At 40.4% G+C, this 16,347-nt stretch overlaps 1 protein-coding gene across 8 annotated transcripts in view; it reads right to left on the bottom strand.

The window, feature by feature from the left end:
- Positions 1 to 16,347, bottom strand: part of RBM33 (RNA binding motif protein 33) — a 124,160-nt gene that overhangs the window by 54,734 nt on the left and 53,079 nt on the right. For all 8 annotated transcript variants that reach the window (XM_089533571.1, XM_089533569.1, XM_089533577.1 and 5 more), the window contains 4 exons: positions 6,255 to 6,405; positions 4,792 to 5,123; positions 3,283 to 3,600; positions 70 to 357 (listed from right to left, as the gene is read on the bottom strand). In XM_089533571.1, the coding sequence (XP_089389697.1) occupies positions 70 to 357; positions 3,283 to 3,600; positions 4,792 to 5,123; positions 6,255 to 6,405 (1,089 nt within the window). The remainder of the gene's footprint in view (positions 1 to 69; positions 358 to 3,282; positions 3,601 to 4,791; positions 5,124 to 6,254; positions 6,406 to 16,347) is intronic.

Raw genomic sequence — 16,347 nt, forward strand, 5'->3', positions numbered from 1 at the left:
AGTGCAAAGTTCCGTGTATGATATAATATATGCAGGTTTTTTAAAAAGAGAATTGTGGAGCTCTCCTACCTCTGGTTCAGATTTGGCTTCCACTTTAGGCTGTGCCCCGGGAGTAACAGTTTTAGGTTTTGCCTCAGTTCTTCCCTGTTCATTCCTCATGCCTGCAGGAGGCCTTACAGCAGGGGTGGTGCTGGCAATGGGTTTCACTTGAACAGCAGGTGTTGAGGTTCGATGATTGCTTGCAGCTTCTATTGTATGCAAAGGTGCTATTGGTAATTCACGCAAATTACTGTTCCTTTGAGCGGGCGACTGGAGTTGTTGATTTGGACGCTTCACAATGTTTTGTGTTGGTGTATTCTGAAAGATTTTTTTTAAAAAAATAAATTAATAAATTACTAGTATGCAGTCTAGTTTAAAATAAAAATCTATAGTAGAGATTTTGTTCTAGCACCGTAAATAATATGATATGAAGATTCCAAAACAGATTTTACAGCCATTTTATTAGCATACACAGATGTACTTCCCCTTTGTTGTGCTCCTGGAATAACTACTGGTCTTGGTAAACAAACAGGATGGTGCTTTTCCAAAAGATGACTTGGAGGAGGAGCAGTAATATGAACCAGTTGGACATCATGAGAAACTTGGCTTTCTACCAGCAATAAATTCCTTTTACTGAACTGAATGGAGGTATGAACTTATTCACCTGCAGAGGGCCCACAAGAAGCAAAGCTGAACCAAAGAGGCCAGGAGGTGAGAAAACTATCTGATTTGAAAACTCTAGAGAAGAGATAAACCAAGGAAAGAGCAAGAACTGTCCTAGAACATTACAGGATGTATATCAAGAGATGGACAAATGTAGTCAATTTCACCTCCAAGCATGGCCTTCCCTAAATGTTCTTGAGAGTTCAGTATTTTCTTTCAATGCCTTTCACACAGACCACATGGGAAAACTTGTAACACTTTTCCTCTTGCTTTCTGCACTTTCTACTACAGTCGGCCCTTCTTATACACAGATTTGTATACACGGATTCAAGCATCTATGGTTTGAAAATATTCAAAAAAAGTATAAATTTCAAATATCAAACCTTGATTTTCCATTTTTTTATAAGGGACACCATTTTGCTATGTCATTATATTTAATGGGACTTGAACATACACGGATTTTGTTATACATGGGGGATCTTGGAACCAAACCCAGCATATAACAAGGGTCCACTGTATTAGTTAACCTGTCCAGCTTTAGTGCTCCAATTGTAAACCAATTCTTTCAAGTCATATACAGTTGGCCCTCCATTTGCGCAGGGGATCCCTTCTGGACCCCACCCCCTGCAAAAACTGAGGCTCAAGTGTATTCAAGCCAGATATGCACACCATTAAAATTAATCGAGGTCGCTCCTCCACACATAATTGAGGTAGCGGATCTGAGATCCGTGAGTTAGGAGGAGCAACTCTGAGAGAGAATGTGTGTGTGTGTATCTCCATCTGTCTTGTTTTGACTGTGAACCTTAAGGCAGGGCTCCTTCTGAATTCTCTAATCATCACCACTGCTATTGCTAAGGCAGTTTCAATCAGTAGTGCAAGGCAGAACTGCAAGGTATTGTTTGACTAACTGCTGATGAGCTGAGCCCAGGTGAGCTCTCATTCAATCTTCTAAGTGAGGAAAAAGAAAATACTGTCACTGCAAAAGATGTCCATGAAAATGAATTTTTCCCACCTTTCCAAGGAAGGCCTTAGCAGAGTCTTTTACAATAGGTAAAAGAAGCCAGCATGGTGTAGTGGTTTGATTGTTGGACTACAACTGGAGATCACGGTTCAATGCCTGGTCAGTCATGGAAATTTGTTGGGTGACTTTGGGCTCTCGACTTTAGGCAAAGGCAAGCCCCCTCTGAACCTATCTTTCAATGAAAGTCAGAATTGTCTTAGGACTGCCATAGGTTAGAAACAACTTGAGGGCACACAACAACAAAAAGGAGCAAGGCTTGCCCCCTACAAAAGCAGAGGAAAGAGGAGAGTTTCAAAATCAGAGTCATTTTCTCTTTGTTTCAGAGAAGTCTACCTATCTGTGTACAACAGTGCATTGACTGCTGAGGGTTGCTGGATTTTTTATGAAGTACTTTTATCTTTTCTGCTGAGCTATATTATACAGAATACAGTATATCTGAGCAATGTCTCTGATAGTCACTGGGAGAGACTGTAAACAAAATAAAATGCAACTTTCTTTGAAAACATGACACATGCTCTCTGCACATCTTGTTTCCCAACAAAATTATATGCTGTTTTGCTGGTAGTGAAGCTGCAAAAAAGAAAGTCCATCTATTGCCTACCCCATGCTAATTATTTGGTTGGGTGAAGAAATCACCCATCCATCATGAACTGGATTCTACATTTCAGGTACTTCAATCTACTACTGAGTTGGATATTACTGGGTGGTGTTCATTTTCTGAGACCCAAGGATGTAGATAAGGTGCTTGGTCAATTTTGACAAATCACTTCTTTGCTTGCCCCTTGAGTTTCATGGTAAATTATAACTAGCAAGAAGGGGTGACTGGTTGGTTCCTGGAAGCTATATAACCTTCCTTAAGAGCCCTGGTCTCCTTAAGGGTGGTGGCATTACAAACATTTTTTTTAGAAATATCACTAGTGGCAAATGATTTTAGCAACTATAAACAATATGTCTAGTACACCCTTCCAAATCAAGCAGCTTGAGTGTGTGGTAGCCATCTTGTTTCAGACACTCTTGATCAAAGTACATCAGGAGTTATACTTGATTTTCACACTGAAAACTCTTTCTCTATGGTGCGAACCATGCCAGAGAGGGAAATGAGAAGAGTGTGATTCTGTTCATTCTTCTGGACCACTCAGTGCTCTTGAATACCATTCATCACAGTATCATTTTGGCAAGATTATTTTAATTGAGATTATGAGGTCACCCAGAGAAGTACTATCAGTATGCAGTTCTATCTCTTTACTTTGGATCCATGTGAAGTGGTGCAAGTGAATCATCACTGCATGGTTATGGTAACAGCACCAGTGGTACATGTGTGATGGAAGGAGGAAATAAAACAAGCAAGGTATGGGATACTGCCCCCTGAGGCTTTTCCTTGAAATTTAAGGCAACTAAGACTTCCAGAAATTTGAGGCTATAACATCATAAATACCCAAGTAAGGAGAGAAAGATTACACAAATGATAAATCACCACCCTTTTTATGCTATGAATTTACAGGGACATTTGTCTTCTGCTGAAACATACCCATTTCTGCAACTATTTAAGTGACACTTACATGCCTGGCCTTTACAAGACCTTGCCGTTGCTGACACTGAATCCGATTGCCGGACTGTTGCTGTGTAGTTTGCATGTGGGGTCTGAACTGGGATGGGGCAACTGGAATCAGAGGCTGAGGAGGTACAACAAGGAGGTGGTGCTGCTGCTGGTGTGACTGATGCTGCTGGTGATGTTGCTGCGGTGGTGGCTGGGGATGCTGCTGATGCTGGGGATGCTGAGGTGGCGGCTGTTGGTGTTGCTGATGTTGTTGGTGCTGTTGCGGTAGCTGCGGATGCTGCTGGTGCTGGTGCTGCTGCAGAGGTGGGTGCAATGGACCCTAAATTTAAAAAGAAAACACGTGTGTTGCAAACTCAGAAAAGGTCTGCTCCCAAATACTCAAATGTTGGAACCAGCATTCTGCCTACTCCAATTACTAGAAGCAGAAAAGAAATACCATGCAAATCTAATCTTATTCCTCTTTTTAAATGAGGGAACTAAACATTTTGTATAGTGGTTTAACTGAAATATTTACTCCTTTTTAACAAAACACTTTAAAAAAAAGACTACAGTGCCTGTGACTTATTTATCAACATGTTCATATGAAAGACAACTGCATCAGTAGAGGGTGCTCTAACCTTTCCAGTGACTCAATATAACTATTTTCTAGCTGCATGCTTAACCTATTCACTGTACAAGAACTTGTTTTTAAACAATTGATTATTTTCATATTTCTTCTGGAGTAAATCAATTTAAGGAACCATGGAATATTGAACAAAGTGTCGCATTACAAACTTTTCTAATCTCATTAGCTGTGAACAGCCTCACAAAAATCAAAGCAGTTTAATATCTTCAATATGAAGGAATATGCTGATATAAAGTTGCCAGTAACCCTTGTAATTCAATTAGCACTGAGCATGGGGGGAAACATGTTTTTCATGCTTGGCACAGCAATAAAGGCATACTTAAATTTCATCTATATTTGTAACATCAAACTAAACTTTAAATATTCCAATTCTGTGTACAGGAGAGCTTCTCAAAGGTTTTCACGTTATTTTGCTTAGGCAAAAAAAAAAAAAAAAAAAAAAAAAAAAAAAAAAAAAAAAGTTTCAGACTCTTTTAAGTATAGCCAGGGCTGAAATTAATTATCTGCTCAAATTCACTATCCTTAGGCACAGAGCAAGAAATACTGATTGGGGAGGAAGTGGCATGCTCCCCCACAAATATTTCTTCCACATTTTGTGGTCCAATAGAGCTCAAGGGGTAAAAGAGTACCCCTCCTATCAAAATGAAACACAACCAACCCTACCTCTCCTCCCCCCCACAAAAAAATCCCTTTTCATTCCTAAGGACGCAACTCTATAGTAACTTGAGGATAGCAGGCCACTATTTTGTCCTCCTACACAAATCAAGATGCTCATAAAATGATAAGAAGAGGTTCTAGAGATTAACATCTCCCTTTATTTGCACAGTTTGCCCATTCTTTGAATATCCAGGCTAACACAGCTACAAAATTTCAAACTGCAGATACCTGCATACTGGGCTGTGTGAGAGCTGTCAAGAATGGCTGCCCTGGAACTTGCACAAATGACTGCCGAGGAGGAAGGAAAGGTCGGGTATTTGCTGCTCCAGGCTGATTGAAGTGAAGGACCCCTACTGGGCCCTGTGGCTGAAGGTTAGGCCTCACCATCCTCTCCCTGGGAAACATGGGCTGTTGTCCCTGCTGACTAAAAGCTGGTCCAGGTTGAGTGAAACTAAGTGGATTTTGGCCAGGAACAGGATGGGTGCTGTTGAGGAGTGGAGGTGGTGGTGGTGGTGGTGGACTCCGTTGCTCAAACAAGTGATGGCTGGGAAATCTTGGCTCTGACAAAAACAAGCACAGTGAAGAAATCAGTCATAAGAAAACTTTCCAGCCTTCACACCATCCTTGGTGTAAATAAAAAGTCATATATCAAGGTGTCTATCAGTTCCGAATATTTGTCTACCTAGCCTAGTTTTTATCCACTTTGACTGGAAGTGGACTCACAGCCATTCTAACTGGGGTTTTCTGAGTGCAGATTAAGGAAAAGTTTCTATCTCTGTCATCTGCTATCTGATCTCTTCCTAAAACATTTGATATCCGAAGCATCTTCCCTGCGGTACCTACTTGGACCCTTACTTCACAAACCATTATACACTGCATGGCATGCTTGAAACTTCACATGTTATTACTACATCATCCCATGAGTTGATACCTATGGTGGAGATCACTGGGACTAGAATGGACTGCTACTTCATGGATTAGTCTAATTCCATGCTTCAAAGCAATGCCACTGCCTACGTCCACTTTTTCCACCAGGCAATCTACACAATTTACAGAATCCTGAGCTAACAACACCTCCCAAAAGAGAAACAGTTTTGTGTGATTTAGAAGACAGTTTCAATTAGAGGGTTCACTACTATTACTACTATTACCACCACCATTAGCAACAACCAGCATAACTTGGAAGCCATCCTCAACATCTAGTACCAGATCTAGCTTCTTAGAATCCAGAAACATGAAGTGGAAATTGCCTGATTTATCATGGGAAACTCAAGTGTACCTATGAAAGCTTCCATTGTTTTCACACATTAGGTTTTTATACTGCTTCTATAACAATTTCTGTTATAATAATGTACTAGCCAATACAAATGTCTAATTAACAAATTGTAAGCTGCTCTGATAGCCTTGGCTGAAGAGTGGGGTATAAATTATTATTATTATTATTATTATTATTATTATTATTATTATTGAATACTAAAAATGTACAGAAGAGGACTAAAACCAAACCCAGGCTTTCTCAATAATTTGCACCAAATCACTCAGTGTTGATCTCCAAACAGTGAAGGCTTCACCAACTTTTGGACTGGCCTAGAAGTAACGATGAGGAAATTGCTGGGTCAGTGGTTAAAGCCAATAAATGTCCTCCCCCAAACTGACAAAGATGCTTCCTTCTGGCTCAAAGAGGATGTTACCTCCCATGAAAAAAGGGTCTCTGTCTTGAGGAGGTGGAGGTGGCAGAGGTGGTGGCGGCCCTCTCCACTGGTCCTGCAGGGAGAGTCTTGGGGCTTGATTGAAGTTAGTAGGAACAGGGCCAGGAGGGTTCTGCTGAAAATCTGGAGGGGCCTAAACAATACCAAAGGGAGAGGTGGACAAGACTAATAAGGCAAAATCAATCTTGAAGCATTTCTTCCATAGCCCATTCAGAAAACGCATTTAAAAAGTGAGAGAGATCAAAGTATCTTCTTACAGTCGGTATTATAGGCACACCTACTGAGTCATATCTTCTGCTGTGGCATCAAACACTGAACCTAAGAATGGTATCTTTACAATGAATTCAAAATGTTTTAAAAATCACAGAAGCACCACAGGAATGCCATCTCTTTTTGAGCTTACTGAAATCCATGCAATTATTGACCTTCTATCCCATTAATCCAAAAGTCTGAATGTCTACTTTAGAAAATGCTCCTGACATTTATCTCTTTAAACCATGCTATTCTTTGCTATCTATTTAGTATAACCTAAGCAACCAAAATGAAGCTACTTTAATTTTCTGGATGTCATAAATTGATTTTTCCTTCCATTCTGAAGTAAAGAAATCATATTTCAAGATTAATGGGGAACCAATATTAACAAAGCACACAACCCTAAATACTTAAGCATCTGAAACACTCCATACAAAACGATATGAAAAATTAACATAGATTTGCCACCCTTGGTTTTAAGTAAATGCTTTACAGAGTGATACAATATTCAGCTGTTTCACAATCAGCAACGAAAAAAGCCACTTGAAATATAAGCTCTGTAATTGATTTTTTTAAAAGAAAATTCTATGGCATGACATGCTGTATCATCTGTTACAGACAGGGTGTACTTATAATGCAAATACTCACCAGCTATAAATTAACAGGAAGTGATTATACTATGTTATTATACTCTTTTTCTAGGAACAGAACCACTAAGATATACATATTTCATATTGTTGATTCCCTAAGTTCCAATAAAGCTACTCTTGAACCAGATTTTACAGGTCACACTTTTCTAGCAGTTGTGGGTTCACAAGAACAGTTTTACCTGTTTAATTCTTAATTTTGAGTAGAACACAGTTTTTCAGCTAGGTTTTCACATTTGTTGAAGCAGGTTTATCATAATACTACGAACTTAGGTTTTCAAGTTGTCCAGTTTTATTTGTCCTGCAGTCTCTTTTGTCTTTGTAACATCTAGTATGTAAATTCATTACTGATTGATAAGTGTGCATATCAATTGCAGATAACACTCAATTTGAGATGAAATGTAACCAAAGGTTTGAAATATTTGTTATATATATATATATAGCAAACCTGAGATATTTCACACTAGATGCATTCCTAAACCATTACAGGATGAAGGTGCCTGTGGTATATTATAATGTTGTTCGTCATATTTTTAAAAAATGAATTATATGTAATGTAAAAAAAACCATAGATGGCAAAAATTATTCCCAATGAAATGAATGGGCAAGTCAAACTAAGAAATGTTTATGCTAACTGGGCTATATTCTAGCCATGGCAATCTTTTTAAAATGGCTATGAACACTAACCTACACTTTGCTTGTATTGTCTGCATTTTTGCAGTTATATCACATTTTGCAGTTATATCACAAGGGTGTTTCAGAGGGTAAAGTGAGATGTGTCATAGTTTCATATCTGTGCAGAAGTTTGCAATAAACCCTCTGATCCAGTATCTCAACTTAAACCAAAGAAATTCATGGTTTTGGGGCAGAAAACATGCAATTATGAGCTTTGCCATGGAAAGAGTTTATGAGTTTCATGCCATCTCCTCAGTTTGATCACTCTGGAGAACCACTGGTACAGGTTACACCAGCCCACAGGCCTCGCTTCCTCAGAAAGCTTCAAAATTTTCTACTGGCACAACTTTGACAAAGAGAGAGGAAAAGTGTGGCTCTCCAGAACTGTGACAGCTCTGACCAGGATAGTTAATAAGTAAGAAAGCAAATAAATAAATAAAAATGCTGACGATGATGATGGAGGAGGGGGGCATCATCATGATGCTAGAAGCTGCAGTTCAGCAGCATCTGGAGGGCCACCCTTAGCCTATTCATGCTTGACAACTTAAAGGTGTATCCTTTATGATACCCGATATGCTACATTAAAAATATTTCTATAATACATGAGAGTATAGTAAAGTCTTTGTAGAGAATCTCACAGCAACCCTGTGAAGTAGATTACTATTATCCTCACACGGCATGGACAGCAAGCTGAGGTAAGACATGGCAACTTGCCTAAGGCTACGCAATGAATTTATAGCAGACGTGAGATGAATGGCACAGGACTGATGCCTACCATCTCAGAGCTCAGAATTCCTTGGCCACAGACTCTCTTAAGTCTGTATATAACAGCTGTTACATTCAAACCTTGAAGGTGAAGAATCAGTTATGTCACATTTAAACAGAAATCTCCACTGAATAGATGAAGCTTTGAGTGGATGAACTCTCTCTCTCTCTCTCTCTCTCTCTCTCTCTCCACACACACACAAATAAAAGAAAAGGTTTTTTTGGGGGGAAGCACACTGCTTTTAGTTAATACAGTGCACCCGCGTTATATGTGGCTTTGAACTTATGTGCTCAAGCTGTGCGGGAGCGCACGGGACGCCGCTCCCCGTTCAGATGAATGGGCCATGCGCCTGTAGCGTGCACACACCACTGCGCCACGGCACGCATGAGCCCCATTCAAGTGAATGGGGCTCAAGCATAGGCCGAATTCGCCTTACATGGGGGTGGGTGGGTCTGGAACGAATTCCTGCGTAAGGCAAGGGTCCACAATACAAAGGTCCCAGCAAACACCACCCTTAAAGAGGGAATCCCTTCAAGATGAAAGCAGGGGGAATAATTAAGACTATGTTAGTTCCTCAGAGTGTTCATATATTCTTGTAGTTTCAAAAATTCAAATGTTCTGGCCCAATTAACCAAGAGAAACGTTTTAGACAATTTAAAAGTTTTTTAACTGAACTGGTCTATCAACCAAATATTGCATGACATTTATAAAGGCCATCATTTGCCTATTCAGAGTTGCAAGTAATGGCTAGCAACCAGTGTTCAGCAATTCCTCTTTGTATATCTTCCATTTTGCGCCATACCAAAAATGAGAGTTATCAATTCTATAAAACCTCAAAGCTAACTTCCATCTACAATTTGTTATAAGCATCTGAATAACTCATTGAACATAGCTTCCACACACAGAGGTGATCCAACTTTCTAAAAGAACATGAGATAAGGTTACCTTAATCCTGCCAAAGAATTACACTATTTTGCTTTTCTTTTTATCCTTTCAAATATCCTCCCTAGTTAAGAAATTAACATTCTCTCTCATACAATTCTTACACAAATTGTACTTTTACTTTTCGGCATCTCTTGTTAATTACATGATGTTATCTGTAATAATCTATTCATGAACCACAGATAACTCTGACTACCAATAAAAGAGAAAACTTAGCATAAATTACTTAGTGCAATGTTAATCTTATGAAGCAAGGCATAAAGAGGATCTAACAGCTATTATATGACTTATCAGCTTTCCTAAAGGGTCACTCTATTTTTTTTCCCAAACAGGCTAATTAAATACCTTAACAATGTCACTGAAAGTTCATGAATCTTCCAATAAATTACACTATAACATGTTTTCATTTATTAATCTCACTTAAAATGCAAAGAGGATAGGAGAATGCCACTGACACCAAGGCAGGGATACTCTGTTAATTCTTATTTTAAATGGTATGAATGCAAAGAATTGGTGACTATGTAACCTATGACATCATTAAAACAGCAGTCATCTCTCACAAAATATTAATCCTCTTACTTTGTTAGCTACTGGACTTTACTTCCTCTTGGGTACAAAGGCCTGCAGTGAGTTGAATTCAACAAAGGTCAAGAACCACAGTGAAGTGGTTCAATACAGACACAATCATGATCTCATGATCTCATGATCTCAAAAGGTTTGTTCTGATATCAATCCACAGTGGCTGTGGAATTAATTTCCTGGCAGTGTCCTTTGTCCAACCAAGCTCTGCGCCAATAAGATAACAGTATAAGAGAAAAAAGGAGGGAGGAATAAAAAGGAATCTGGTATCTGTTTCTTACAGTCAAGTGTGAAATACCTGATTCAACATAAGGTGTTTGGTCTGTGTACTGAAAGCAAAACTTTCAAGCTACTCAATGGAAAAGATTTTCAATGTTTCCAGAGTCCAGGTAATCAGCTGCAAAGCCTTCAATTGATTAGCTCCTAATCTAAAAGGGTCCAAGGCAGTGGTTCCCAAACTTTGGTCCTGCAGGTGTTTTGGACCTCAACTCCCAGAAGCCCCAGCTAGCTAGCCAACTGTCAGGAATTCTTGAGGACCAAAGTTTGGGAATCACTGGTCTAAAACAACCCATGACTGAGCACGGATTTAAACCCTCATTCCCCAGTATCCTAGTCCAACACTCAAAACACTATACCATGCTGGCTCTCTAGTCGGTATATTCCCTTCCCTTAAAACTTTATAGATTATGTAATAATAATAATAATAATAATAATAATAATAATAATGATTTTCTATTATAACCATAGTCACACCTAACCCAGTATTCCCTTTATTGCCAACTCATACATGCCTGAGCATACCTCTCCTTAAAACTCTAACAAACATGGGACAGTGCTCTCTCATTTCTTCATGTGGAAAGAAAGGAGTCCCTACAAAAGCTATCAGGGACTCCTTATCATCCAATCATTCTGTTGGATGATATTTAGATGAACTGTCTGAGGCAGTTACTCCTATCACAAAACCTCTACTCTATAGGAACCTTGAGGAGTAAAGTACAAAAGTGATACCACGTTTGATTCAATGTTCCCAAGAATCAGAATTTCCTTAACAGAGTGCTTAACTATTTATTATGATGTCTTGGGATTCATGAATTTTAAAAATAGGAAGCTCATGGTTTCAGCTCAATTTGATCATTTGTGAAATGAATGCAGCAGAGAAAGCACAACAAGGAACAGGGCTGCTTCGTTTTAGAAATCTTTCTCCTCTCTCTCCTGTTTAATATCTGTTATCATCATGTTTAGCTTCTGCTGCTCCTCCTGCAGATGGGAATTCACTGATATGATTAAATTTGATGGTATGATAATGTATGGTAATAGTGATTAATCAGAACCCTACTAGCAAATGGAGGATGTTTGTTATTATGTCACCTGCATTTTAAATTGCATTTCCCCTCTGCCAGCCTCACAATGTTTGACAGCATATGGGGTGAGGTGGAAACCCTGTGCTTTATCTACTTGCAATCACTTATAGATCTGAAAGGAGAAAACATTAATCACTCCACTGCTATTGTAAATGCTGTAATTCTAGAACTAGGTAGACAAGTTGCGAAAACAGCAAGTCCTCATAAGGCAATATTGCCGACAAGAGGCTAAAGAAGCTCAGTTGCACATCTGCAGGGGCAGTAATAGGAGAGAAATGTAATTTGATTCAGCAGTCTCATTCAGACATGATTTGCATGAAATGCTGTATAAAGCTCTATCCAAGAAATGTCAATCATGACCACCTGATACCTTGTATCATGTTAAAAAGAATGCAAAATGCTTTCCAGAGTACATGGGGTTTGCCACCACCCTTGCATAAACAGTGAAAATTTCATTTACTGTTGCTGTTCTAACAGCACTGCCATAACAAAAGCAGAATCACCTGATAGTAGTATTAAAAAAAGGGGGGGAGTTGCAGGTTATCATTCGTATTAGATGTCTGACATCTGCACAAATAGTATTACAATGGTGTAAAAAACTAACATGTACCACATATTCAGAAGGGCAAACAAAGGGCACTTTTAAAACTTATTCTCACTGCCTGCAAGGACCTAGTCATACATTATGTTTTTAAGTCTATGTCTAAAAGCATAAAGCATGAATACTGCAAATAGGAATCTTGTACATATACTGGAACCCAAGATTAACTGTAAGGTGTCAACAGGGCAAAGAATAGGTATGGCCTGCCCTGCATATTATTCTGTGAGAACTTAAGATGCAGCTGCTGCTCTGGTTTACTTCTCTCCCAAGAAATTAAAGGGAACTGCATGAACAAGGCTAAAACAAATCATGGATTCTATGTTGGCTTGTTGGGAGAGAAACAAATCGGAAAAGCTGCTACACCTTGGGTCAAATGAAATAATAAACCACGGATCAAGCCCAAGAAATCAACCAGTCTGCACTACCATGGTGCTCATCCCCAACAGGCCAGGGTTCTGAGGCTAGTGTTTTGAAAATAGCCTCTAGACATTTGAAAAAGCACATTTGTCTATTTGTTAACTGTAAGAATAAAGTTTAGTTTCCAAAGTTTGGCTACTGACACAATAATGTATTCCGATCAACAGTTTCTAAGCCTGAGGCTTGCACATTTCCTCCTGCCCACCTGGATGTGGGAAGAGAAGAACAAAGGTTTAGAAGAAAAGATACTGTTCTGCATCAGATACAAATTCAGGGTACAATTGTTTTAACAAGAGTGTTTACCAAACTAGGTTATCTAACTATGGGGCTGGACAGACCGCCTGCAGCCACCCATTCTCCCTCTGGAGCGAGCCCACAGCAACTAAACCGCGTGGGCTCCCTCCGCTCAGAAAAGAAACGGGGAAAAAGCGGATTCTTTTTGCATGTGGGGAGGTCATCAGTGCGCCACTGGCATACAGTGCTATCTCGGGTTACAAAATTAATTCGTTCCGCGGCGCCGTTCGTAACCCGATACATTTTGCAACCCGAAAAGGCTTTCCGTTAGCGCTGGAAAGCCGCTAGCCGCGCTTCGGATTTGAATTTCGCGCCGAAATGAATTTCGCAACCCGAAAAATCTTTCGTTACCCGGAACAGTTTTTTCCAATCTAACTTTTTCGTACCCCGGAAATTTCGTAACGCGATCAATTCGTATCCCGGGGTACCACTGTACTGTGATGTGTTCACAATGCAAGCAAGGCGCTTGGAGGTGTAGATGGGCACCACGCTTACGTTCTGCACGCACATCACGTATGGACATCCATACATATTAGCAATAGCAAATACATTTCTATACTGCTTATCAGTGCACTTAAGCACTCCCTAAGCGGTTTACAAAGTGTAAGCTAATTGCCCCCAACAATCTGGGTACTCATTTTAGCAACCTCGGGAGGATGCAAGCCTGAGTTGAGCTTGAGCCCTTTTTGCTTGTATTGAACTCGCAACCTTATGATTTGTGAGTGAGTGGCTGCATTACAGGTATTTAACCACTGCACCACCATATTATGTATAAGGGTTGCAGAGTGTGTGGTTGCCGCACGCTCTGCACCGGGCCGAAGATTCAAGGAGAAGATAACCATGTGAGTCTGAGGGCTCCCTAGAGTTCATTTTTAATTTATTTAAGCTGCTCTCTGTTAGGAATATATCCACTGATGACTGACTAAATGAAACAAACAAAAAACTTGCACAGACAGCAAGTAAAAAGGACTGTGATGTGTCTACACTAATGCACAGAACATGGGAAATAAGCAAGATGAACTCGAACTCCTAGTACAACAAAGCAAATATGATATAATAGGCATCATTCAAACCTGGTGGGATGAGTCTCAGAACTGGAATGTAGAAATAGAGGGGTATAACCTTTTTAAGAGAAATAGCCCAAACAGGAAAGGAGGAAGAATAGCACTGTATGTCAGAGATATTTACACCAGTGAAGAGATCCAGGACATCAATACTGGAAGCCAGGTGGAGAGCATCTGGATAAAAATTAAAGGGGAGGGAAACAACAAGGATGTTATGGTGGGAGTCTACTACAGACCCCCAAGTCAGAGGAGGAATTGGATGATGCCTTTCTAGAACAGATGACTACACACTCAGAAAGGAGAAATGTAGCGATGGGTGACTTCAACTATCCTGATATTTGCTGGAATTCAAACTCAGCCAAATCCTCAAAGTCTAGCAAATTCCTCACTTGCCTCGAAGACAATTTCGTTTTCCAAAAGGTGGAAGAGGCAACAAGGGGGTCAGCTATTTTAGATCTGATTCTAACCAACAGGGATGACTTGGTTAATGGGGTGCAAGTGGTGGAATCATTAGGTGGAAGTGACCATGTTCTCCTGGAGTTTGTTATACAGTGGAAAGGAAAAGCCAGGCATAGTCAGACACGCATTCTAGACTTTAGGAGAGCTGATTTCAGTAAACGTAGAGAAATACTGGGGGTGATCCCATGGTCAGGAATACTAAAAGAGAAGAGAGTTCAGGATGGATGGGAGTGTCTCAAAAGGGAGATACTGAAGGCACAATTTCAAACAGTTCCAGTGAGAAAGAAAAATCGGAGGCGTCTCAAGAAACCAGGATGGATGACTAAGGAGCTTTTAACTGAGCTAATTTTTAAACAGAACATGTATAAGAAATGTAAAAATGAGGAAATCATCAATGGGGAATTCAAACAAATAGCTAGCCTGTGTAGGGGTAAAGTCAGAAAAGATAAAGTGCAGAATGAACTCAGGCTTGCTAGAGAGGTTAAGAACAATAAAAAGGGCTTTTCTGGATATGTCTGTAGCAAAAAGAAGAAGAAGGAAATGGTAGGGCCACTGTGTGGAGAAGATGGCAAAATGCTAACATGGGACAGAGAAAAGGCAGAATTATCCAACACCTTCTTTGCCTCAGTGTTCTCAGAAAAGGCAAAGGGTGCTCAACCTGAGGAAAATGGAGCAGAGGACAGAATAGCGGAAATTCAGCAGAGAATAAGTAAAGAGCTAGTACAGGAATACCTGATTAATCTAAATCAATATAAATCTCCAGGACCTGATGAACTAAGTACACTGGTGCCTCGGGATACGAAATGATCGGGTTACGAAATTTCCGGGATACGAAAAAGTTGGATTGGAAAAAACTGTTTCGGGTTACGAAAGATTTTTCGGGTTACGAAATTCATTTCGGCGCGAAATTCAAATGCCGCAAAGTGCAGCGATAGGCTTTCCAGGGCTAACGGAAAGCTAAGGGGGCTGGGTTAGGGGTTAGCTTTGGCGCGAATTTTGAATTTCGTTAGCAGCAGTGATTGGCTTGAGAAATCAAGCTGATCATCTGGATTGGCTAACGAAATTGGGGGGGTGGCCTGGCTTGAGAAACAAAAGCCGGCCTCCATTGATCTGCCTTCTTTGTCTGGCCTTGTGGACTGGAGAGGAAGAGTTGCTTCTGAACTCTAACTCTTTGTTCCAGTGGAGGCTTGGACTTGTTCTGGCTTTCTGCCTTTGGACTTGTTCTGGCTTTCTGCCTTTGGACTTGTTCTGGCTTTCTGCCTTTGGACTTGTTCTGGCTTTCTGCCTTTGGACTTGTTCTGGCTTTCTGCCTTTGGACTGTACAGTACACTTCGGATCAAGACCTGCCATCAGGAATTTCTCTACAGGTAGGTGGATGGATTTTTACCTTCTTCTTGTGGGGTGAGACAGTGTGACCATGCTTTTGCTGTGGGGTGGTGGGGTGCTTTGCTCATGTTTTCAAAGTGTGGGGTGTGAGTTTTAAAAGTTTGGCCTTGGTCCCATGTGGGCCTCAGAGTGTCACCATAGGGTGGCATTTTCAGATTTTGGGTTTCTGGCCTTTGGGTTAGTGTTCTTGGGTGCTTTGGCCTTGGCTGTGATGTTTTCAAAGTGTGGGGTGTGAGTTTTAAAAGTTTGGCCTTGGTCCCATGTGGGCCTCAGAGTGTCACCATAGGGTGGCATTTTCAGATTTTGGGTTTCTGGCCTTTGGGTTAGTGTTCTTGGGTGCTTTGGCCTTGGCTGTGATGTTTTCAAAGTGTGGGGTGTGAGTTTTAAAAGTTTGGCCTTGGTCTCATGTGGGCCTCAGAGTGTCACCATAGGGTGGCATTTTCAGATTTTGGGTTTCTGGCCTTTGGGTTAGTGTTCTTGGGTGCTTTGGCCTTGGCTGTGATGTTTTCAAAGTGTGGGGTGTGAGTTTTAAAAGTTTGGCCTTGGTCCCATGTGGGCCTCAGAGTGTCACCATAGGGTGGCATTTTCAGATTTTGGGTTTCTGGCCTTTGGGTTAGTGTTCTTGGGTGCTT

The sequence above is a fragment of the Sceloporus occidentalis genome, unplaced genomic scaffold (genome assembly GCF_023333645.1).
Source record: "Sceloporus occidentalis isolate IW3139 unplaced genomic scaffold, rSceOcc1.0.p SCAF_7, whole genome shotgun sequence".
NCBI classification, from domain to species: domain Eukaryota; kingdom Metazoa; phylum Chordata; class Lepidosauria; order Squamata; family Phrynosomatidae; genus Sceloporus; species Sceloporus occidentalis.